At 42.2% G+C, this 26,042-nt stretch overlaps 1 protein-coding gene and 1 long non-coding RNA gene across 3 annotated transcripts in view; one reads left to right on the forward strand and one right to left on the reverse strand.

Annotated features, from left to right (window-relative positions):
* The window catches only part of LOC129403590 (uncharacterized), a 16,202-nt gene extending 5,668 nt beyond the window's left edge, over positions 1 to 10,534 (reverse strand). The window contains exons 1-2 of one of the 2 annotated variants that reach the window (XR_008629320.1): positions 10,492 to 10,534; positions 6,462 to 6,564 (exon numbers count right to left, since the gene is read on the reverse strand). This is a non-coding gene — a long non-coding RNA (uncharacterized LOC129403590). Of the gene's footprint in view, positions 1 to 6,461; positions 6,565 to 10,167 lie in introns of both variants that reach the window. The other variant, XR_008629321.1, reaches the window with a different exon arrangement.
* A 931-nt stretch (positions 10,535 to 11,465) lies between these two features.
* Positions 11,466 to 26,042, forward strand: part of MAN1A2 (mannosidase alpha class 1A member 2) — a 150,508-nt gene continuing 135,931 nt past the window's right edge. The window contains exon 1 of the mRNA XM_004614424.2: positions 11,466 to 11,907. Within this exon, the coding sequence (XP_004614481.1) occupies positions 11,606 to 11,907 (302 nt within the window). The 5' untranslated portion in view covers positions 11,466 to 11,605. The remainder of the gene's footprint in view (positions 11,908 to 26,042) is intronic.

Here is a 26,042-nt window from a genome sequence, read left to right on the forward strand (position 1 = left end):
TCCTACCTCTCATTTGTATCACTATATCAACTGTCATCCCATTGTTCATCGATTTGCTCGAGTAGGCACCAGTAACATCTCCAGGTGAGACTTGTTACTGGTTTTGGCATATTGAATATGCCAGGCTTGCCAGGCTCTGCCGTGAGAGCGGTATACTCTCAGTAGCTTGCCGGGCTCTCCGAGAGGAACAGAGGAATTGAACCCAGGTCAGTTGTGTGCAAGGCAAACGCTGTGCTATGGCTCCAGACACATAACAGACAATACAAAATATATTCTTTTGGTTGTGTTTTGGGACAGGGATTGGGGTTTGGGATGGAAACATCCCCAATTTGGTGGTGGGGAAAGGTTTGATTCCTCCACCCCTCTCAGAGAGGGCGAGCTACCCGTGGTATATTCAATATGCCAGAAATATTAACAAGTCTCACAATGGAGACATTACTGGTGCACGCTCGAGCAAATTGATGAATAATGGGACGACAGTACTATATATATATATATATATATACATTTGCTTTTTGGGTCACGCCAAGCAATGCTCAGGGGCTACTCCTGCCTCTCCACTTAGGAATTGCTCCTGGTGGTGCTGGGGGGACCACATGGGATGCTGGGAATTGAACACGGGTCAGCTGCATGCAAGACAAATGCCCTAAATAAATACCTCTTATCTAAACATGAAAAAGCCTTAGAGTACCTAATTCATTTTATTACTACTTTTAAAATATAAAAGTAGTTATTTTGAATTTTATTCATTACATCTTATGATTTCCTTCACTGACCAACTATTTGTACTTTCCCTCTGGGCTTACATTTCTTAATAGGTAAAGTACATTTTATAGTAGATGTGTTAGTGCAGATCTGTGGGAAGTAAATTCTGTGTTTCTTTTGATTGTTTTACCCTCTGTCTTTAAGGTATTTTATCTGGAAAAAAGATTCTTGACGAACTGCTCATTCAATTCTTCTAAAATATCCCATCTTTTAGTTTTTGAGAAATCTCACAGTATATTTGTAGATATCACAAAACCAGTCACTTTATCAGATGTTGGCTCTATTTCTGATGCACGGGTCCAAGATCAACAGTGGAGGGGGAAGTAGCCCATCCCAACTCCTAGAAAGCCTGGGGATTCAGTCACAACACCCACATAATTTCAGCAGATTATATCTTGGTGAAGTTTGTCCTGAGACAGTGGAGTCCAGCCAGAGGCATAGTGTTGCTTTTGGATTGTGGGATCAAGCAGCTGCTGGGGGCTCTGCTTGGGTGGACACCAGGCTAACCCACGCTCCTCTGATTTACCCTTTTATGCCCAGCCTTGTGTGGTCTGAGTTTAACTGTGGCTTTTGGTTGTTTTGAGATTTATTTATGAATCTCTGAGCAAGGCCTTATAATAAATAATCTTATATAGCTGAGCTGGAGGTGGTTTGTAGGCATGGCTCCCACTATCTAACTTTTAGCTGTTGAATTTCTCAGGAAACTTGGTTTCAAGCTATTTCGATCTGGCCAGCAACAATTTAGGGGTATCAGAAGCCTGAAGGCACCATGAGGCTGTTGATGCACTTGCCCCATGGCTATAGGTTAACCTGCTGGAGACACCACACCCCCAAACCCTTCTTCCTTTAAGGACTAGGCCTGGCTCTTGTACTCCATCTTGTTTAGAGAAGGCTTAGTTCCTATTATCTTGCTTCAGATAGTCAGAGCTATTTGTTTCTGTTCTACTTCTTATCTATTTGTTTTGAGCATTAAACTTTTTTATATTAGCTCTCATTACTATTATCTAGAGAGTAGATAAAAATATGACCGTACTTCATGAACTTGAGCTGAAATCTTCGTGTTAAACTCTCAGGTTTTATACTTCAGTCTCCCTTCGACTGCAATCTATATTCTTAACATAATAAAGTACTTTTAAAGTCAACGGTTGCATGCCCCTCAACTTCCCCTGCCTATCCTTGAGTTTGGTTGAAATAAAACATGAAGATAGATATTTTTAAAAACATGTAGTTTTATTACAGCTAATCAAATAAAGAACAGCTCTAAGGTCTGTAATCCAAAGGCGCTGGCTGATAATCTGCCAACTTTCAGTTCATATAATTTATCTTTGCAAGAATCCAGCAAAGAAGAAGGTTGAATCTTCAGAGCAGAGATAGTTATCCAAGATTACTATTTGCGATACTAGTAATCAAAAGATTACTACTACTATTTGCATCTGGAGTAGAAAGAGAGTAAGAGAATGAGACGTTCTCAGGATGAAGCAACCTTAGTTACGTGCTATAAACAGGTCTATAAATGCAGGCATATCTCACTTCAAGCCAAGCTAACTTTATTTTGCACCCAGTGAAACTTCCAGAGTCCGTTATTGCTTGACTCAGTCTCAGAAACTGGGAGAAACCCCAAAAATACATTCATTTGTTCATTTCTCTGCCTAAGAGTGCTAGAGGGACAAACAAGTGATTTACTACTGGAATAGTATAACAGGAAAGGGTTCTGGGCTAAGTAGCAGGAAAAATCAACTATATATATGTATATATCTGAATATTTATCTGAATATATATCTGAATATATATCTGAATATATCTGAATATATATCTGAGTATATCTGAATATATATTGGAGCCTCTCTGGTCTGGCTTAAAGGTTTATCTCGGTGGGGCCGGAGCGATAGCACAGTGGGTAGGGCGTTTGCCTTGCACGCGGCCAACCCGGGTTCGATCCCCGGCATCCCATATGGTCCTCCAAGCACCGCCAGGAGTAATTCCTGAGTGCAGAGCCAGGAGTAACCCCTGAGCATAGCTGAGTGTTACCCAAAAAAAAAGCAAAAAAAAAAAAAAAGGTTTATCTCGGAAGGCATGTAAGAAATATTTCCCCTACATGCTCCCAGTTCTCCCGTTATCCTGGCATCCTTCTGGGGTGGCTTAAGTCTTTGGGACTTAAAGTTAGGCAAGAGATTCAAATTTCTCCAAATCTTTCTCACTTACAAGATGTTACTAATTAGGCCTTCAACAATTCTCTCTTTTCAAAACAAAAGGAGCTTTTAATACTTTAGTTCAGAGAGATAATTGCAATTTTTGTTCGGTTTTTTTCTCCGCTTTCCTGCAGCTAACTGGAGTTTCCTAACATTGAACATTCCTGTGTTCCAGATCTCTGAGGAAATAAAAATTTTAGAAGAGAGCAAGAATGGAAAGAGCAGGGCTAAAGTCTGCTATTTCTCTACACATTGAGTAAATCATGTCTGATAATTTCTTGTCTAACAATTTACTTTGGGAACTTGCCCTTACATACTTTGGGAACTAGTTGAAATGAAGAAAGGACAGATTAAGAAAATCAAAGTCTCAATTTTTATACCAGCTTTTGTTTTTTTTTCTTCTAGCATGATTCCGGTTTCACCAGAAACAGTTCAAAGTATGTGTATAAAAGGTGTTAAAATTATTTTCATAATAGACATATGAGTTAATAAATACAAGTAGTTTTTATATGTCATTCACAATTGGATCTCAGGAATGATCTTATAAACATGATGTAGGAATACATTTTGCTTTGCTATAAATATAACAATTAAGGGGAATTGTTATATTTGTGCTGGAGCGATAGCACAGCAGTTAGGGCATTTGCCTTGGACGTGGCCGACCTGTCCAGGAGTAACCCCTGTGCATCATTGGGTGTGACCCAAAAAGCAAAAAAAATATATGTATACATATTTCTAAAAGGGAACTCACCACATTTTTCTGGCACTTCAGAATCTTGTCTACATTTTTAATCAGAGCATAACTGCTCCTGGAAAACTGCATATTTTTCTTTGACTCTAGAATGAAAACATTCTCTGTTGCCTATATTATTTCATTTATTTTCTTTTGATTGCCCTCAGATGAAACCAAATTTGTTGATTTTGAGTGAGTCCACCTATTTGAAATATGACCATACTTGCTTTCAAGATGATTTAACTAAAACAGTTATTAAACACCTGGATAAAATCATATATAATATCAGTATCTTAATATAAATTATAATATTTTCTAAATTGCCCTTTAAATTTTTTTTTTAATTTTGGGCCACACCTGGCAATGCCCAGGAGTTACTGCACTCAGGAATTACTCATGGGAGTGCTCAGGGGACCATATGAAATGCTGGGAATTGAACCCACATTGGCTGTGTGCAAGGCAAATGTACTATCACTGTACTAATATTCCGGCCCCTTACATTTTTATATTTAAAATTAGAATTTATGATTTTAAAACTTTCCTTTAAAGGAAAAACAGCAATATTATTTTGTTTTTTGAACCCAGGTCTAATGCATGCAACATGTATACTATAACATGGAGCCACATTCTGGTCTAAAGTACTTAAAAAATTATTTGAGATGAACCTAGCCTCTGGAACCTAGCCTCTAAAACACATACAAAATATTTTTTGAGACTAATGTAATTGATATAAGATTATAATAATTGACTGCATCATCAACGACTCAGAACTACAGACATCAGTTGGACGTATATAGCAGCACCTAACTTAAATGCTTATTTTGTTTTCTTCTCAAGGAAAAATAGCCTTGACAAATTATGCAAGGACAAGAAAGAGTAAGGGTCACAAACCACATACAAGTCTTTCCACGGGTTGAAACAGTTGGACCAGGTTAAATTATATTTAGATTATGGATGTCTCATATCCTTATTACTTCTAGTGCTTAATGATTTGGTGTCAACTTAGGTAATAAAACTGTTTAATACTTATGTAACTTGCTATTTCAACAAATATTGAAAGGTCAATATTTACTTCCCCATCTGCTCATGGAAAATAATGACCTCAACAGTAGGAAATCAGTGACTTAGAGTGCCTCAGCATTAGAAACTTATTCATGAAATTGGCCCATTTTATAATGATATTTACTTTTTTTTTTTTGGAATGTAGACACATCTATTCTTCACAAGTGCTCAATACAAATTTCACTTAAATAGGGCACTCTTTGCTGTCAATGCTGTTTGGCAGAAAAAGGAGGGAGGGGTCAGGTAATCTAAATTTCCATTTGGTCCCTCATTTGCATGCATTATCTAATTTGGTCATCCCACCAACCCTTATTTACATAAAACATCTACAGTCTGATTGGATGATTGGTTCAACAACATCATTTACATCTGCATATGATCCAATTGGTTAGTCCCACAAGTACTCATCCACATAGGGTGTAACAAGTTTAAGATGACAAAACAGGTAAATGTTGGAGATACAGTAATATTTTATGTATATATGTATGTGTGTGTGTGTTTATTATTAGGTCACTGTATACAGGGGGTAGTGTGGTTGTTGGGACAGTATGGTGGTTACTATTGTTACTGTGACTACTTCTGAGATGTTTGCTTGCTGCTGCTGTGATGAGTCAAATATCTACTAAGGTATGCTGTAAATAGAGCTGTAACACTAAAGACAACTGGTGATTCATGTTCTATTCTGTCTGCAAGAACCTGAACTTAGTCAGATCTGCTATGTTAAGCCTGTTAGGAGGGGCCACCTCTATGCTAAGAAAGAATGAAAGTTCCTCTCCGGAGACCCTAATGATGGCTCTGTAGGATATGCCTCTGCATGATGGCCAATGACCTTCCAAGACCATCTATCAAGTTCCTCAGTTAGGTTAACAGACAGTTTTAAAGTTTGGTGCACATCTGGCTAAGGCCTACTCACTTCCTTTGTAACCATCTATTCCCTCCAAGAAAATGCAGAGTGCAAACTGGGTCCATCATGACTCTGAGGAGAATTTTTATTTGTAATAAGGCAGAACCCCATTATAATAAATCAGCATTGCATTAGTGATGTGGTATTGCCCCTAACTGGACTATTAAAGAGAATTGGGCAGATACAGAAGTAACCTGCTTGTTTTTAAGAAATATGTCATTTTCCAAGAAAAACTGACATCACAATGAACCCTGAGCTTCTTTTCCTTCATGGCCATTGTGAATAGTTTTGGGGCCACACCCAGTGATGTTCAGGGATAACTCCTGGCTCTGCACTCAGGGATCACTCCTGTCAACTTAAGGGATCAAATCTAGGTCAGTTGCATGCAAAGCAAACCCCCAACCTGCTATCATTCTGGCCCTGGCCTTAGGCCTTGTGAATTATGGAGGTTTCATATTCTTCTCATGTGTGTATCCCAGGGATACACACAAATCAGACATCTCCCCGGCTATGACAGTTTTCTGGATACACAAACTGGGATTTGAGCATAAGACAAATTTTTACCTCTGCTTACCCTTTGTGTTTATTGAATACTGAAACAGTGGACATGGATTGACCAGAAGGTGTGAAAGAACTGACTTAATTCTACTCTGTGGGAAGCTCATAAATAATTACATAGGAATTCTCTTTGTTGCCCAGGAGAAGCTTCCTGAGACGGTGACTATCATTTTTAACTTCTCAGGAGATGAAGCCTGGCTACCACTTTTCATAGGCAGTTATCCATGTCCAGGTTATTTCCATTTCATACCAGTAATGAGGAGCATCATTTGGATCTTCCTCTCTTTTCCTGTTTGAAGGTGTTCAACTGGTGACTGAGGACTGATACTTCTTGGTTGTTCTCTTCATTCAGACTTTTAAAAAAAATTTTATTGAATCACCATAAGACAGTTATAAGCTTTGATGTTTGGGTTACAATCACACAATGATCAAACACCCATCCCTCCACCAGTGCACATTCCCCACCACCAATATCCCTGGCATACCTCCCTTTTCCTACCTTCCCCCTGCCTCCATGGCAGACAATATTCCCTATACTCTCTCTCTACTTTTGGGCACTATGGCTTGCAACACAGACACTGAGATGTCATCATATTTGGTCCATTATCTACTTTCGGCACACATCCCAACTGATTCCCATCCCAACTGATTCTTCCAGCCATCATTTTCTTAGTGATCCCTTCTCTATTCCATCTGCCTTTTTCCCTCCACCCATGAAGTAGGCTTCCAGCTATAGGGCAATCCTTCTGGCCCTTGTATCTACTGTCCTTGGGTGTCAGCCTCATGTGATGTTATTCTGTACTCCACAAATGAGTGCAGTCCCTCTATGTCTGTCCCTCTCTTTCTGACTCATTTCACTTAGCATGATACTCTCCATGTCTATCCACTTATAAGCAAATTTCATAACATCATCTCTCCTAACAGCTGCATAGTATTCCATTCCATAGATGTACCAAAGTTTCTTTAACCAGTCATCTGTTCTAGGGCACTTGGGTTGTTCCCAGATTTTGGCTATTGTGAACAGTGCTGCAATGAACATATAGATACAGATGAATGACAAAGGTTTTGGAGGCACACTGCACCTGCTGTTCATTGGGAGCTAGTGCAGTTCCCCAGGTAGACCTGGGCATGGATAATGATCAAGATGAGGATATCAAATATTGGCATATTTCCAGGCCCAGTTGGTAGAAGTCTTGATAAGAAGTAGGACCAAGTACCAAATAAGAACCACACTGACTTTCTGGAGAAATACACTCCTGTGAAATCTGATTCACTGGAGGAGGGATTAAGGCTAACAGGTAAGATTACATATGGGGCTGCAGTGATACTGGGTTCAATCCCTGGCCCCAAGCACTACCAGTAGTTCCTGAGTGCACAGCCAGGAGTAGCTCCTGAGCATCACTGGGTGTGACCCAAAAAGAAAAAAAGAAAATAGTAAAAACTACTTGGGAAGCAGGAGCCTCCTCCTAATTTTTCCACCCAATTTTCATATATGATGGTGAAACTACAGGCCTCCTTGGATGGGGTGCATCTTGAAACATTTCTCCTTTTACAGGCCTTCTCTGTTCTCCTTATAACTCAGGTCCCCATTTGCATCCCTTCCACAATGAATGATGAAGCTCCAGTGGAAGCTAGCCCAAATTTTCTTTAATGTTACCTTCACTGTTCACAACACATTTCTTCCCATGTGCTGTCACCACCCCCCCACCCAACTAGTCATAGATTACTCTGAATACAAAACTGAGCGTGAGCTGGGTATGTTAGGTAAATCTAAAAATTCTTGGGCAAGCAGTCTGCCACATCTCGAAACTTCAAAACATAATCTCCTCACCAGCATGCCATCTTCAAGCTCTGAGAGTCTGTATGGAAAGGCTTATGCAACAATGCTCACTGACACTTCTTAGTTCAGACCCAGACAATTTTCTGCATATATAAGATTCACTCAGTTCAATCACAACAATCAGTCCCCCTACTTGGATAAAGCAAAGAATTCCAGGCTTTTTCAGAAAACAGCACTCAAAATTCCCACTCAGTTCACACATACCTGCTTAGACCCACTGGCAGCAGCTATACACTATTATATCCATGCTACCAGTATGGTCAGCACAAATTCTTTCATTCTCACCCTTATATCCCCAGCCTGTCTTACCATGGAAAAGATTCTGTTTCATCTGTGATCTACCACCTATCTGTCTCCCAGCCAACAGGGCTGGAATAAACTTTTGGATATTGTCCCCCAGGCATTTCCCTTTCCCCCCCTATATTACCTGGTGTTTAACACCTTTAGCTCTGGGGAAATTGCCAGAGTACCAGGAACGATATTTTCTAATACCATAACTACTCTTTGGAACTTGGACAAATTCTTTTGGCCCTGCAAACATATTTTCCTGGTACAGTTTTTGTTTGTTTTGGTGCTACACCCAGAGGTGCTCAGGGCACTCTCCTGGTTTTGTGCTCAGAATTACTTCTAACAGCATCATATGGGATGTTGGAGATCAAAACTGGGTGGGCCACATGCAAGGCAAGTCTTACCCACTACACTATCTCTCCAGGTCCTCTTGTTGAAGTTTTATGGAATCACAGCTTTAGATATGCTTACCACTGCCCATGCAGGCCCTTGCCTGTTCCAGATAGAATGTTGCTTGAATTAACCAATATGAACAAGTCTAAGCCAGTAAAACTAAGTTGACTAGGCATACCTTACCAGAGAGTGCCAGCAATACTTAATTGTCCTAGAAAGATAACTGGAATCATCTTCTGATTACTGACTTTCTTGGGATCCTAATAGTTTGATCTTAACTTTGCCCCATGATTTCTCAAGCTCATAAACAAATTTGTCTCAATCCACAAACACCAAAGAATCCCCATTCTTCAAAAACATCACCAACTACTCTCTTTAGAATTGCCAAACACCGGACCATCCTGGAACCTGACCCACCCTTCACTGCCACTGCTAATTAAGAGCAAGGTGGTAATCACTAAAACAAACAAAAGCAATGTCTATTTCCAGCAGTGAGCAGTTCCAGAAGATGACCAAGATGGACCTTTGTTCCATATCCTTAAAAGTATTTGGGGCACTCTCTGCTAACAAGGATTGGTGAATGTTAGGCAGTAAGAAGGAGCCAGATAATTTAGACCTCCAATTGGTCCTTCATTTGCATTCAAGAGTTACTTGCTGAACTCACAAAGTCTCATTCCATATGGCATGACTGGATTGGCTGTCCAACAAACTCATTTACATAGGGCATTACCAATCAGATGACAGAAATGAGTAAAGGCTGAGGATACCATCATCCATATAAGCTCCAGCTAGCCCCTACTGAGGTTTGTTGGGGAGGCTGCCTATGGTGCTTGGGGGAACCACTACTGAAATGCTTACTGTCACTGCCAATCAGCCTCTAGGTTGTATTGGTGCACACTGTAAATAAAGAGCTGAAACGTCAAAGACATCTGGTGGTCACCCAGCTTTTCAGTTGAGTACACTGTCCACAGAACCTGGTGGCTAGTCAGATGTGCTGCAACAGTATGACTGGGACGATTAGTGAGAGGTGGCCCTGAACATTGTCCTGTCTTGAGGGTGTGAAGCACAGTTTGGGACCACAGTGACTTTTCTTGTCAATGGTGGAGCTTCTGGAAATAGTGTGCACTGGAATACACTTTGAATCACAGCAATGAACACGAGGCACGAGGATCTTTTTGCTCTTTCAAACTTGGGAGTGATGCATCCTCCTGTGCCCATGAAGGGCCTCTTCTCCAAGTCCTGGTGGTCAGGAAGGGTGTGGAGAATAACACCTTAATAGAACAGTAAACTGAGAGGAAAAACGTTCTTGACTTTCATCACAGTATGACTCTCCCCATATTGAATTAACCCACTAGTTAGTAATCCGGAAAACAGAACTAACTAGTCAGAAAAAAACCAAACCAACACAACCATTTCCACAGCAGTGATTCTGCACCTATTTCTCTTCCGAGCAGAGGGCGGGTGAGGGGTGCGAGGACAGAGAGGAGCAGCTCGCCAGTCAGAGGACCCGTCCCACCGATTCTGAGTCCTTGAGGACATGGCGGTCCCCGAGGCCTGCAACAGCGGCCCAGACGCGAGGGAGCGGGTTCGAGACCCTCGCACTGCGCCTCAGGTGCGCACAGCTTGGCCAAGGGCCGCACCCGGGACCCCGGCAAGCAAGTCTAGCACTGAGCAAGAAGGAACACCAGTCCAAGCCGCGCCCGCACCCCGAGATGCGGCGGATCCTTCACCTCCCCCGCGGCCCCAGACGGCCACCTACACGCGGCCCAGACACCCGCGCTCCTTCGCCGCCCGCGCGGCCGCTTCCGGAGACGCCCGAGCGAGCCCGCCGCGGCGCGGGACCGAGCGGCGGCGCGGGGCGTGGGGCGCCGGGCGGGGGAGGGGCGGCGGCGGCGGCGGCGGCGCGTGCGCGCGCACCTCGGCCTGCGCCCGGGGACGCCCACTGGCGAGTCGGGGCCCACAGGCCCTGCCGCCCCCTGCCCGGGTCCGCTTGGCGCGTGGGCCCCGCGGGGTTGGTCCCGCGCCCTCGGCTGTCCGGCGGCACCCCCGTGCCGCCCCGGGCCACGGGCGGCAGGAACGGGCCCGGCCGCGGCGCCGCACCGCGCGGACGCGCCCCTCTCCCGCCAGCCGCCGGAGCGAGCGGCGCCGCGACCCGGGGCGGCCTGCGGAGCGGCCCGCGGCTGCGCGCGGCGGCCTGAGCCCGCGGGCGGCGGGGCCCGGGCGGCGGCGGCGGCGGCGGCCGAGGGGAGGAGCCGGGCGGGCCGCGCGCTCCCTCCGCAGGTCACGCGGGGCGGCTCGGCGGCCGCGCCGGGAGGAAGTTCCGCTCGCGCGGCGGGCGCCGGGCGGGAGCCACCTCGGCGGCGGCCGGGCGGGCGCGGGGCTGCGGGGCGCGGATGCCCTTCGCGTCGGCCGTCAGTGCGCCGCGTCCGAGCGCGGCTTCCTGCCGCCGGGCCCCCGCGCCGCCGCCTCGGCGACCCCGGGCGCCGGGCCCCTCGCCGCTGCCGCCGGCCGCCCGGCGCTCTCCCGCCGTCTGGGCGCGGCGGAGGCGCCGCCAGCCAGGCGGACGCGCTCCCGGGTCCCGGCGCCGCCGGGCAGAGCACCGGCTGGAGAGCCCTCCCGGCCGCCGCCGGCGCGGGGCGGGCGCCCATGGCAGCGCGAGCACCCCCGGGCGCCCGGAGCTGCTGATCCTTCGGGGCGGGGGCAGCGCGCTGCCGAGTGTGACTGGGCCGGCGGGGCCCTCCTGACGGGCGCGACCGCCCCTTCCGAGAGACGGGGCCGAGCCCGCCGCGCGCCGGGACGCGAAGGCTGTTCTGTCGTGCCGCGCGGGGACGGACCATGAGGACTCGGTGAAAGCCGGCCCGCGAGCGGAGACGATGACGACCCCCGCCCTGCTGCCCCTGTCTGGACGCAGGATTCCCCCGCTGAGCCTGGGGCCGCCGCCGTTCCCCCACCACAGGGCTACCCTGCGACTTTCCGAGAAGTTCATCCTCCTCCTCATCCTAAGTGCCTTCATCACCTTGTGTTTCGGGGCGTTTTTCTTCCTCCCCGACTCCTCCAAGCACAAACGCTTTGACCTAGGCTTGGAGGACGTGCTGATCCCGCACATCGACGCCGGCAAGGGCGGCAAGAGCCCCGGCGCCTTCTGGATCCACGGCCCCGACGCGCACAGACACAGGTTGGTGGGTCTCGGCGTTGCGGGCGCTTGCGGCAGCGGCCGGGGTGGCGCGGCGCGACGGCCTCCAGCCGAGTGTCCTGGTCCCCGAGCCCGGAGAGGGGGACTGGCCTTTGGGGTCGGCTGAGGGGAGCCGAGCGCCGGGACGGCGCCTTGCGGCTCGCCGTCGCGGGAGAGCGTTGGTGCCGCTGTTGTCCGAGCAGGCTGACGACACTCGCAAGGTGACTGGCTGCACCTGGGCTCCTCAGGTCCGCGTCGCCGCGCGTCGGTGCCGCCCGACGGCCCCGGGGTCGGCTCCCTCCGGCGTGCGCTCGGTCTCGCCTTAGAGGCAGACGAACGCTGGCCGCAGAGAGCTGTCACTTTTTGCCGTGCTGCGTTCTGATCTTCGGCGCTCGAGGGGCACGTGTTTGGGTCTCCATTTGCGATCAGTTAATTAGACGGAATCTTAAGTCGTGCTGTGAGTCGTGTAGACTCGCCTTTAAAATGGATATTTCATTTTTCTCAGGTCTGTTCTCGCCCTTAAGGCTTTGCTGGTGTGCGCGGTGTACTCTGTAACTGTTTGGTTTTGGCTGATGAGAAGGGTCACATTTTTGCAGATGACCTAGTCTGAAACAGGGAGACCGTACCTAAAATTAGGGTAAAATGGGAGCTCTAGTTAGAATTCCTTTAAACGTAAGCAGTTTATATCCGAATTTGGATTTAAGGTACAAATTTAATGGGACGTTAAATCTCTCCTTCCATTTCTGTTTCTAGAAATAATTTTTGAGTTTGTGAGAAGCATCATATGTTCGGATTCTGTGGAACGCTTTAAACTTCGTTATGCTTGAGATTTTTTTTTTTTCTTTTTGGATCACACCTGGCAATGCTCAGGGGTTACTCCTGGCTCTGCACTCAGGAATTACTCCTGGCGGTGCTCAGGGGACCATATGGGATGCTGGGAATTGAACCCGGGTCGGCTGCGTGCAAGGCAAACGCCCTACCCGCTGTGCTGTCTCTCCAGCCCCTATGCCTGAGATTTTTGGGAAAAAAAGCTTAGATTCAAATGTGAGCTTAAGTTAAAGGCTTGAGAAAATTCATAAATTCACTGGAGTCCTGAGAGCTGGATTTTCTTCTCATCCGATACAGGTCTGTTCTCCCCCCTCCCCCCACCATTTTCTGCTATGACCTGGATCTAGGAAATGCTCAAAACATATGCCGTGTAGATTGATTGTTTCTCCGATGCCCAAATTCTAACCCACTAAATCATGTACCACATAGGAAGGTCCTACATTTCAATGGAGGGGAGAACTTGTTACTCCTTTATTTGCTTGCTAGTCCTTTGACTTTTTGTAGGAACCTTATGGTAGTTGTTTCTAAAATTGTTCCATATCATTCCTCTGTAAATCAATTTGGAATTTTTCATCATTTCCAGCTTTTGTACCTCTTGCATTTTATTTTATTCCCCCCTGTACTTTGTAACTGAGAAAAACCTAATGCGTCTGTGAAATATGTTACAGGAAAATTAACACTGTAAAGTTTTCCTTGGAAACCTTATTTTCTCTGTTCTTTTTATTTGTCTTTTTTTTTTTTTTTTTTTGCTTTTTGGGTCACACCCAGCGATGCTCAGGGGTTACTACTGGCTTTGCACTCAGGAATTACTCCTGGCGGTGCTTGGGGGACCATATGGGATGCCGGGGATCGAATCCGGGTCGGCCGCGTGCAAGGCAAATGCCCTACCCGCTGTGCTATCGCTCCGGCCCCTTCTCTGTTCTTTTTAAAAAAGAAACTGTGATAAAGGTATTCGGACTGAGTTCAGAATTCTTGACCTCCACCTAATAACACTATTGAATTCTGTTATTATAGTATTCTATCATATATTAAATTGTTTTTCATATATTAATGTGGTCTAAAGATTAAAAACAGACGAGGCATTGTTCTAGCTAAAAACATTTACATTGAGAAATTAAGTCAAAAGAACTTAAAATAGAACTTTAAAGAACTTAAGATAGTTTTGTAAATATTATGATTTTATAAATATTATAAGACATTTAAAAAAGGTCTACTTGCAAACTAAGCCACCGGTTTTAAATTATATACCAAGTGACTACTATGCTGTGTTTTGTTATCCAAGTACTGAGTTTGAAGTGACAGGTTGGCCATTGAATTTTGATTTGAAGGGAGGGTAAGTGAGCCATGTCCTGAGTTTTTAATAGTAATAGTTTGGTGAAAGTGTTACATGATAGAATTTATTCAAATCTATGAGGTTCCTGAGTTTTTGAAAACAATACAAATTGTGAGAATTCAGGTAAGGAGGGATTTCTGTTATTGCCTCTGTGCCTGTTAACTTTTCTATTTTTTGTTATGTTATCTGTTGACACTTACACCTGAAAACAGTTCTCATTCATAGTGTCAAGGATTCTTCCAGTTTGAGCAGCACGAGACAATTTTAGTTAGAAATCAGTCAAGTAAGTTTAAAATATAAGAATAGCATTTTATTTTACTTTATTTTTTTGCTTTTTGGGTCATACCCGGCGATGCACAGGGGTCACTCCTAGCTCATGTACTCAGGAATCACTCCTGGCGGTGCTCAGGGGACCATATGGGACGCTGGGATTCGAACCAGGGTCGGTCACGTGCAAGGCAAGCGCCCTACCCACTGTGCTATCACTCCAGCCCCCAAAATAACAGCATTTTAAAAGAATGCTGTTCACAGCATTTCATAGATTGTTAAATTGATAGGCCATGCAAAGTGCTTGATTTAGTTTATCGCATTTAGCCACTGCTCAATACAGTTTTGCTATTATTATAATTGTCAGTGTTACAGTTTCAAATATTTAATATTGGAGTCTGTTTCTCTTTAAATACTACAATGTGTTTCTAAAAAATTGGGTGCAGCTTAATATTTAAAGAGTTTATTAAAATATTGATGTCTGGAAAGGAACATTTTATTCTATTTAATGGTTTTTAGGCTACAGCCGGCTGTGCTCAGGATTACTTCCTGGCTCTGTGCTCAGGGATCACTCCTAGCACGACTCAGGGAACCGTATGTGGTCCCCAGGATTGAACTTGGGTTGGCTGTGAACAAGACAGGCACCTTACCCAACTCTTACTATCTCTCTGGCCCCTTAAAAAGGAACATTTTATAACTACACTACTTGGCAACCTGTGTATTGCACATCTGCAGTGCACCTGCCTTTATGGAGTTTCACACAAAGGAGGAATAATGGGCATCAAATATATGATTTTATTTTTGAGGTGTGATGAGTTATGAAGTTGTACCAGTGCTATGAGATTTGCCCCCTAGAGAGGTGAGGGTGGGTTGAAAGCAGAAGACACACGTATGTAAGAGCCCTAAAGTGAAGAAGCTTGGTCTTACTGAGAAATATTTGGCATGCTTGGTGTAGAGCTTAGTGGTCTGGAGTTAGCTGCAAAAAAGTTGATGGGAGTCATATTTGGCCTTACTATTGTTGGAAAGTTTGAATTAATTGCTAATATTCATGTATCAGTGGCTTCCCCTCAAAGTCCACATTTCTGAATTTTTTAGAAAAATTTGAGTCTATGGCAGCATCCGAGTGTATTTTCAATTGGCTACACTTAATAGGATCTGGGCAGCACATTTTTCCTATAGATTAGTGTTTCTGAACCTTTGTCGGACTGTGGCTCCTTTCTGATCTTGTTTCCTTCCTGTAGCGACCCCCTTTCTATGCTTGGCCCCTGGTCTTATGCTGCTGTTCTACAGTTACTGCATGAAAACTGTGAAAACCTGTGAAACCTGAGGTGAAACCTCAGGTGAAAACCTCTGAAACCTGAGATGAAAACCTGTGGCTCCCCAGGCCTAACCTCACCTTGTGCTGTTGTCCATTACTCAGTTTTTACCTTGGTCCTCCTTTTTTTTTATTTTCCTGTTTGGGTCACACCTGGTCATGCACAGGTCACACTTCTGGCTCTGCACTCAGGAATTACTTCTGGTGGTGCTCGGGGGACCATATGGCATGCTGGCAATTGAACTCCCCTTTGTGCTATATCGCTCCAGCCCTATCTTGGTCCTCTTGAACTATCCTGGAACCTATGATTTTCATGTTGGTCAGTTAGTGTTGGGGATTCATGGTTCAGTTTCTCAGAACTTGATTGTTTATAGGTGAATAATATTTATTGAGTGATTTTAAATGTCTTAAGGGAAAGAGGTTTACTTGAACATTATTTGTATTTGTTTTAAAAGCTATTGTAGCCTTATGAAATTTTTCTTGCATGCATTTGTCAGTCACTTTGGGTGATTTGTATTTAAACTTATACCCACTTGTCTGATTTGCAGAGCTTTATTTATTTATTTATCTATTTATTTACCTATAAATAAATATTTATTTATCTATTAATAAATCCCTTAACTTATCTATTAAGAGCTGATATTCCCCAAATCCACAGATTTATTTACTTACTTTCCCTGCCCTGAGTTTTTCCCCTTGTACTTTTGGTCCATGTATTGTCTGTGATTACATAGTTATACTAATCTACTTACATTATTTACTTTTCCCAAATGTACATGAGTTCCTTGAAGACAGATGACTTATCTTTTTATCTTCAATACTTGCATTATATTCCTTTGTTTTTTCTTTTCAAATTGAAAAACAGTATTTTATTTATTCATTTATTTTTATAGAGGTTACACCTGGTGGTGCTCTAAGGTGAGAATCATGTAGTGTTAATTTTAGGAATTGATATCAGAACCTCATGCATGATACACGGGTTGCTCAGTTCTTTTTGTTTGTTTGTTTGTTTGTTTTAATTTTGAGCCATGCCCAGAAGTGCTGAGGGCTTACTCCTGGTTTTGCCCTTAGGGATCACTTCTGGCAGGACTCAGTGGACCATAAATGTTGCTGGGGATTGAACCTGATTTGGTCACTTGCTGTGCAAGTGCCTACCTGCTCTCCTGTTGCTCCCCGCCCCATGTTCTTAATGTAAATACCTGTTGGAAAAATGTGTTCTGGGATGAAGAAATGGCTCAGTGGTAGAATTATTCTCTTGCAGTACCAGATGTGGCCCCCCAAACAAAAAAGATATCTTGGTAATGTGATAAAAGAAGGTATAAGCAAAGAAACCAAAAAATTAAAACAAACACAAAACAGTGCAAAACTTAAGAAGTATGAAAAAATAAGATACAGAACAGAAAAAACAAATGTTATAAAATGAGAAGAATATAATTTCTAGTAGGCCCTTTATTATTATTTTTTAAAATTTAGGAAATGATTTATTTAGAACAGTGGTTTAATCATAGGTTTGGTGTCAGTATGAAGACATTTCTTGCTGGTCCATCAAAAAGTTACTGCTGCTTAACACATGGTAGGTTCTTCTGGATCATGGTAGTTGGACCTTGGCAGTCCTGTCCACAATAGATTGCTTTGCCCTTCTGTATTGCCATAACTCACCTGTTTAGAACAGATCTTTATACTTTGCTGTCCCTGCCATGTGTATTTTTTGCTAATTTTGCCAAAGAGTAATTCAGAAAGTAAGTTATTTCTTTTGGTGTTGTGCTGTACACAGATATTTTTTCTTTTGTTCTTTTTCTTGGGCCACACCTACAGGGCTCAGAGCTTACTCATGGCTCTGTGCTTAGGGATCTCTCCTTGGGGGGGCCATATGTGATGCCCGAGACCTGGCCTTATGTGTGCAAGACAAGTGCCCTACTTGTACTATCTTGAACAACTAGCCCCTTGAAAGATAAAATTTGAACCCTCAAAAGAGACAGAAAAAAAAAAACAAACATCAGGGGCTGGAGAGATAGCACAGCGGGTAGGGCGTTTGCCTTGCACGCGGCCGACCCGGGTTCAAATCCCAGCATCCCATATGGTCCCCTGAGCACGGCCAGGGGTGATTCCTGAGTGCATAGCCAGGAGTAACCCCTGTGCATCGCCAGGTGTGACCCAAAAAGCAAAAAAAAAAAAAAAAAAAACAAAAAAACATCAGAGCCTTGTAACTTTTTCAAAGCTAGAACAAGTGGTGATGACACAGAAAGTAATGCAAGTACAGGTGTTTTACTCTTAGAAGAAACAAGGGAAAAGAAATGTGTGACAACAAAACTTGTTAGACTTTATCACTGGTACTGAAAAAGCTTTCCACTCTTGCCGCTAGCAGATGATCATGGCCCTGTGTGTAGTATGCTCACAAATTCTAACAGTGATCCTTCCAAATGTACTCATTTGTATTTGAAACAGAAATCTTACAGTAAGCTGTTGGATTCTTCAAAAAACGTTTATGCAGCCAGATGAAAAGTCAGAAGTCAAAGACCAGTAAAGAGTGAAAAAAGTCAGTAGCAACTAGTGACAAGTTGCTATTTCAGGGGTCTTATTTACTTACTCTTTGAATGTTTAAAATGAAAACTGTTCCCTCTTGGTAAGGAGTTTGTAACATTATGCATCTTAGATGTTAACTAGGGAAACTTTGGGTCCTTGGGCTGCTCAAACACTGTTGTGGTTCTGTTGTTTTTTGACAGCACCATTTGAAGGAGAATTGTTTTGATCACCTATAAAAAGTGATCAAAAAGGAACAAGTTGTAGAGTATATATAAATCAAGTGGTTGGTTTTGTGATTAACCTTCATGAGTCAATTAACATGAGTAACTGAGTAATTGACATGCTTTGCTTTGCTTCATGAGTGAAGTTGAAGACTTTAGGGAAGAACTTCTTTGTTGCCTTGACTTTCCTGGATGAACCACTAGTTTAGAGATACTTGATGCTCTGGTTGAATGATTTTTCTGTAGGAGAAAGGGGTTGTCCAGGAATCGCATCTGACTCTGTGCTCAGAGTCCACTCTTGGTAGTGCACAGGGGATCATGGGCCAGTACCCTGGGATCAAACTGGGGTCTGCCCTGTGTAAGGCAAGCTTTATCCTTGTACTCTTCCTCCAGCTCTGGATGGGTATTTTCAAGCACAGGCTTTAGATTGGGGCAAATGCCCCACTATATTATGTGTAGCACTTGATTGGACACCGCACAGACATAGTTGCAAGGTATGTTGCTTATCCAGGAATTTTGTCTGCTCCATATAAGGTCTACTAGAAGCTCCTTGCTGCAAAGAAGTTTTCTACTTGTGAAAGTTGTATAGATCGGAGGCTGGAGCACAGTGGGTAGGGCCTTGCATGCAGCCTTGCACACGGCCGACCCCGGTTTGATTCCCAGCATCCCATATGGTCCCCTGAGCACCACCAGGGGTAATTGCTGAGTGCAGCGCCAGGAGTGGCCTCTGTGCATTGTGTGACCCAAAAAAAGAAAAAAAAAAGTTGTACAGATCACAAGTGAAATTTGTGGCTGAGCTATGAGTTCTTGGCTTTTTATGGTACTGTTAAAAGTGTGGACTTTCTACCACCATCATCTTCTCCATTTGGAAATGAGGTGGTGAGGTGGCTCTCAAGAGGAAGGTTCTTTCACATCTTCTGCAATTGAGGGTTACTGTCACTGTCATCCCATTGCTCATTGGTTTGTTTGAGCGGGCACCAGTAACGTCTCTCATTGAGAGACTTATTGTTACTGTTTTTGGCATATCCAATACGCCACGGGTAACTTGCCAGGCTCTGCCGTGTGGGCGCGATACTCTCGGTAGCTTGCCGGGCTCTCCGAGAGGGGCAGAGGAACTGAACACGGGTTGGCCACATGAAAGGCGAATGCCCTACCGCTGTGCTATGGCTTCAGCCCCCAGTTGAGGGTAGAAATAAAAATAAGTTTCTGCAAGAATGAAATTTTGCACCAGTAGAGCCCTTGTTAGATGCAGAATGGATGACTAAGCACGTGCATATGAAACTCCTAGTTACCTTTCTTAATACACTTAATATTTTTCTTCATGGGCTTGTCACAAATACTTTTACTGAGAAATAAGATGGGTACATTCAAAAAGAAGTTGACCTTTTGGGATAATTGTGTTAGAAATGTTACAGTTTTGCAAAGATTTTTGATTGCTGTTCACATCAAACAAAATTATACAAAATAATAGGTAAACATTTAAGGGTGCTAGCTCAAAACTTTAATCATCATTACCCTGAACATGAGAATCTAGAATAATAAATCCTTAAATGGAAGATGATAACTCATACACACTTAATTCTCATGAAAAAGCCTGATAGAGTTATCTTCTGATGTAACTCTGGTGTCCTACATAAAATCCAACCATTGTCTCAATTTTGAATATCAGTGGGAAAAGGAACATTTATCCTGAATGCTAGGCTATTAAATTGTTGGTCTTATTTTGATTGCCTTTTTATTTGAGAAGACTTCCAACCATCGAGATAAAATCCAAATGGATGTCAGAGCAGCTCTTCCAGTCTCTGAGAGTGATGCAGTCATGGCTAGCCAATATTCTAGCAAAAAAACAGCCACAGACTTTGCACTAATTTTACATGAATTACCTTTTGCTTTCTTCAAAGTTCAAGGCGTTCTGTAAGCATATTCGCTGACTGCTTAGTTTTTTGGTGATATTAAATTTAAGTAACTAGAATTTTCATTTTATAATAAAAATTCTAGTTCTAAAGTATTAATTCAAAGTATTATCTTTAAAAGCTACTACTGCTATTATAAATAATGTTTTGATTTTTGTGTTGCAGTTTGTGAAATAGTCTTAGCGATAGCACAGCCACAGTGGTAGGGCATTTGCCTTGCACGCAGCCGACCCAGGTTGGATTCTTCTGCCCCTCTCGGAGAGCCCGGCAAGCTACCGAGAGTATCTCGCCCGCACGACAGAGCCTGGCCAGCTACCTGTGGCATATTCAATACGCCAAAAACAGTAACAACAAAGCTCACAATGGAGATGTTACTGGTTTCTGCCTGAACAAATTGATGAGCATCGGGATGACAGTGGTGATGAAAAGTTTGAAAACCACTTATCTATAACTAGTAGAGGATTCTTACGTGTATCAATGTAACTTGCGTCATTGTAGCACTGTCATCCCATTATTCATCGATTTGCTTGAGCGGGCACCAGTATCATCTCCATTGTGAGACTTCTTGTTACTGTTTTTGGCACATCGAATAGCCACGGGTAGCTTGCCAGGCTCTGCCATGCGGGCAGGATACTCTCGGTAGCTTGCCAGTCTCTCCGAGAGGGGTGGAATCGAACCTGGGTCGGCTGCGTGCAAGGCAGACACCCTACCCGCAGTGCTATGGCTCCAGTCCTCATAATTAATTTTTATAATATGTGGTGATTGCTTTCATATTTAAGTTTATTTTATCTGCATACCAAATCTGAATGTTTAGATGTTGTTAATTTTATTTTTAAACTATACATCCTATAAAATTTAATTGTGCCCAAAGTTGGCAAAGTTAGCACCACAGAAGGTAAACTATTTGAAATCATTAGTACATGGTAAAGATCACTTGATTATCAGAGCAAATGTCAAGTTTGAAAATTAAAAACAATTTTAACTTGCAGTTTGTATTAAATACATATTCACAGACTAAGAAAAATTATTTGCTTCTTTCATTATCCATAATTGTACATATAGTCAATAAAGTTTATTTTGGTGGCCATTGAAATTTTGCTGGAAAGCATATTGAAGTCTGTACTGAAGAATTATTGACAGATTAGGTTTTAGTATTTGCCAAGAATAAACAGTCTCCAAGATCTAGGAATTTTATGTGGTAAGGAAGGGAAGTCACCATTAGATATACAAGAGATAGGAGCTCTCGTTTTAGCTTTGTCTTCATGTAATGTATTTAGATGTTATTTATTTCTGTGCCTTATGAAATGAGGTAATAGAGTGAATCTCTGAAGATCATGTTCATTTCATGTATGTGAAATACAACTGATTATATGAAATAGAGAACTGAAGAGTATTCAGTTATTTTGTAATTACTAATTAAGTAATAATTAGCACTGTCATTTACATATAAAATTAGATTTAAAATATTCTTTGTAAATGACTAAATCACAATGCAATATATGATTCTTTATAAAATTTTGGTACCAATTTAAAAAGTGAAAGAAAATGCTGTTTTATACCTTTTTTTCCATAAGTTTGAAAGTATAATTTTTGGAGCATTTGATATGCCAAACTGAAGTGAAATAGGCCTATTTACAAAAGTGTTTCCAAAAAGGTATCATTATGGAGTCCAGTTAATAACTAAAGATAACAAATTAATATCAAACAGATATGCTAAGACTTTAGCATAGATTCTGTGGAAAACAAAATTATTTTGATCTCAGACTGCAAAGACTCATTATTCCTAATGCATTTTTTAAGACTATGATTTCCTGTTCTTAATATTGAGGAATATCATTGAATGAGAATACTTTTATTTACTGTATTTTTTAAATTTACATGTTCATAAACCAACCTGTTACTTATGCAGAGTTCTTGACTTCTTAGTGATATTGATGCTACAATAGAAAAATACCAGTCACTTTCATTTAGCAATTTTATTGAAATTTGTTTGCCAAGTATTAGTGTTAGGGATTTATGGAGACTATTGCAGAGGATTAATTTTGACTCAGATTTCCCCTGAAGAATTTCAACCTTAGATTCAAATAATAGCATCATTTTTTTTTTCTTTGTAATTAGGGTCAAACCCGTTTCTCTTGTGTAAAGCATGGTCTCTAATTTTGATTCATATTATCAGCATCCTCATTCTTTTTTTAAATTTAAGTTTTTGGTTTTGTTTTTGGACCACACCCGGCAGTGCGCTGAGGACTCCTGATGGGCTTGGTAATACCATATAAAAATCTAGGGATCTAATCTGGTTTGGCTGCATACAGGGCAAGCACCTAGTACCTTGTACTATCTCTAGTCCGTTAACATCATTCTTAAGGCATCATTCACATGTAGCTACATATTTAAGTTATTAAGTTATATATGCATACTTGAGGTGACCCGTGGTATAGAAGTTTTCTTTTATTTATGCATTATAACTTTTTTTGCAATTTTATTTTCATAAAGTAGTTCACAATAGTTCATTACAGATAATATTCAAACACCCAACCAGCAAGAATCTTGCCACCACAATGAGGGAAGTGTGTAAAGATTGTTGATTTCATTCTGGGGCCCTTTAAGCCCATATTTAAGAGGATACAAGCAAGTATATTAAAACCAAACACATGTGTGCTGCTGTAGGTATATCAGTGGGCTACAGTATAAAAGGCCGGGGAGAAACTGTGTTACTCTCTTCCAGGAACTTTGTTTTATAGCCTCTGGATCTTGGCTGTTGATGAGATTACATGGTACCGGGGCGGTGGGGGGGGGGGGGCAGTTTGTGGTTGTGACTGCCAAGCTACTGGAAAACTGGGGATCTGGGTGGAGGAGGCCCAGTCCTGATCTGAGCAGGCTTGGAGATCTCAGCCATGGTCCCGCATACCTGTGTTCCTCTGCTGGTTCCTTCATGAGTGAGGGGTTTTTGTTTTTGTTTGTTGTTTTAAACTTTCCAGGCAGTGAAGGGGGATGGGATGGCTGTTGTTGGCCTGGTTGTGAATGGTTCAGTGCTTAGGCCTTGCTATGCAGAGCTGCTCAGCCCAGTGCTACTGGGGGCTACTCAGACACACCCAGAGGTACTTGGGGAGGTGGGCTGTTAACCTGTGTTCTTTAGCCTATGAGCTATTTCTTCAGCCCTGAGAGAAAATTTATATCTGTTGGAGAAAATTTATATCTATTATGGGTATACTAATAAGTGTGAATTGGTCTATTAATTTGTGATGCCATTAATACAAACTTTTTTTCCCAATTTAATTGATAATTCCTGGTGTGCAGTGAACAGCTGGCTTCTCTTGCTTACACTGTTGGCTTAAATGTAAGTTTTTTTTTTTTTGTAGAACAGTTTAGTAATGTCAACTAATTTAAAATGCATGACCCTTAAGCCAGCAATTCTTTGGTCCTATTAGGAATTTAACCTTAGGAGATCTTCACATCAGTGCACAGAGAAATTTTAAGTTTGTCCCTTAAAGCTATAATTGGACAATCTTATAAATGATCCAGATACCTGTTAATAGAGGATTAGTTCAGTGATAGCTATGATATGCCAGTATATACAGTTCTCCATTTTAACCCTCCTGATTCTTTCTGATTATTTCCCAAAACACTGTGTTATTTCTGTTTCACAGTTTTATAATGGTATGTTTTTATATCTGGTATAAGTGTTCTGCCCTTGTTTAAAAAATTTAAGCTTAGGAAGGGCCAAAGAGAGAGCTTAGTGGGCTGCCTGCCAGCTTTGTGTGTGGGAGGCTTCCTTCGATCCCTGGCCACTCATGGTTCCCACTAGGAGCATCTCCTGACTACAGAACTAGTAGTAGTCCCTGAGCCCTGCCAGATTTGGTCTCCCTCTCCCCCGCTCCAAAGAAAGTTACAGGCATAAAAGTTTAATAGATGCTATTCTTAACGAATACCTTACTAACTATGCTATTTCAAAACAGTTTTTCATTTTATCAGATTACCTCTCATGAAGTAAACCTTGTGACTGAATTTGACTTTTTTCACTACGTGGTTTCATACTTTCGCAACATTATAGACCTGTTATATATGTAAATATCAATATACAGTTATACATTGTTTTGCATGCTCTTCAGTATCTTGCTCTGGTTCAGTTATTTTATCCACATTGACTTTATATTGTATGATTAAATTTATTCATGTTGATTAAGGGCTGGAGCACAGTGGGTAAGGCTTTTGCCTTGCATGCATCCTACCCAGGTTCGATTCCTCCATCCCTCTCGGAGAGCCAGGCAAGCTACCGACCGAGAGTATCCTGCCCGCATGGCAGAGCTGGCAAGCTACCGATGGCGTATTCACTATGCCAAAAACAGTAACAACAAGTCTCACAATGGAGATGTTACTGGTGCCCACTCGGGAAAATTGATGAACAATGGGACTACAGTGCTACATGTTGATAGATAATTAGGTTAATTTTATTTTTGCTGAAAAAATATTCTTGTACATATGTTTTGGTGCTCATGGGTTTTTCTCCAGGGTTTAAAAAAGAATTATTGATTTGTAAAGCATTTGCATCAGTGACTCTAAATTTTGTTGATAAATTAATCTTTAAGATATTTATATCAATTTACACTCACCCTGGCATCTACACAGATCATAGTATTCTCAGATTTTAAAAAAATATTTACAAACCCAATAATCAGATTTAATTTTTTTATTTCCCTGATTACTAGAGAAATAGAGTGTTAGTTTTACTAACATTGGTTGGTTTGGGTTTTCTATCTTTGAAGGTTGCTTGTCATTTTTTCAGGCCAATTTTTCTTTTAGGTGTTTCTGCTTTTTTTTTTTTAACTCATTTGTAGGAATTATATATTCTGTATAATTTTTTTGTGTGTGTGGTACTGGAGATCAAATCCACATGCATGGTGTGCATGTTACCACTGAACTTAAGTCACTTGGGGACTTTCTTTGTAGGTTATATGTATTATGTTTATCTTCTTGGGTGTTCTTTCTTAGTTTTTTCTTTAAAAAATAGTATAGTTGTACAGAAGTTTGAAGTGTATATTGAAGCTGTCAGTAGCGAGCGGTCTGAAAGAGAGTTCATGGTAACCTGGCATACTGATACTGTACGTCCAGCCATCAGAACTAGGATAAATGAACTTCTCTCTTAGATAAGCCATATAGACTGTGGCATTTTGTCATATTAGCCCATACTAGGGAGAATTACTTTTTATACCTTTTTCTTTAAAATTGTGTTTGTTCTTTCTTGATTTTAAGCACTTCTAGCAATATTTACTCCTTTAGAGATAAATTAGCCATTGTAAAAAGTTTAATTTTGGGACTGGAGCATAGTACAGTGACTAGGGCTCTTGTCTTATGAGCCGCAGACCTGGGTTCTATCCCTAGCACTCCATATGGTCCCCCAAGCACTTCCAGAAATGCTGCCTGAGTGCAGAGTCAGGCATAAGCCCCAAACACCACTGGATGTGGCCCCCAAAGCCAAAAATACAAAAATAAAAAAACTCAAAACAAAAAAAATCATCATTAGCAACAACAACAAAACTCTAGAAACATAAAGCAAAACCAAAAAAAAAAAAACCCTACAGTTTAAATGTCATTTATAATAGTGTTGTGCAACACTACCTCTATCTAACTCTGAAACTTTTTCACACTCCAAGAGAATCCATGTCTATTAAGCAGTTACTCCTTTTCTCCTTTTGAAAACCACCAATCTGTTTTTCGTTTCTAAGAATTTACATATGCAG

Source organism: Sorex araneus, chromosome 3 (genome assembly GCF_027595985.1).
Source record: "Sorex araneus isolate mSorAra2 chromosome 3, mSorAra2.pri, whole genome shotgun sequence".
Classification (NCBI taxonomy): Eukaryota; Metazoa; Chordata; class Mammalia; order Eulipotyphla; family Soricidae; genus Sorex; species Sorex araneus.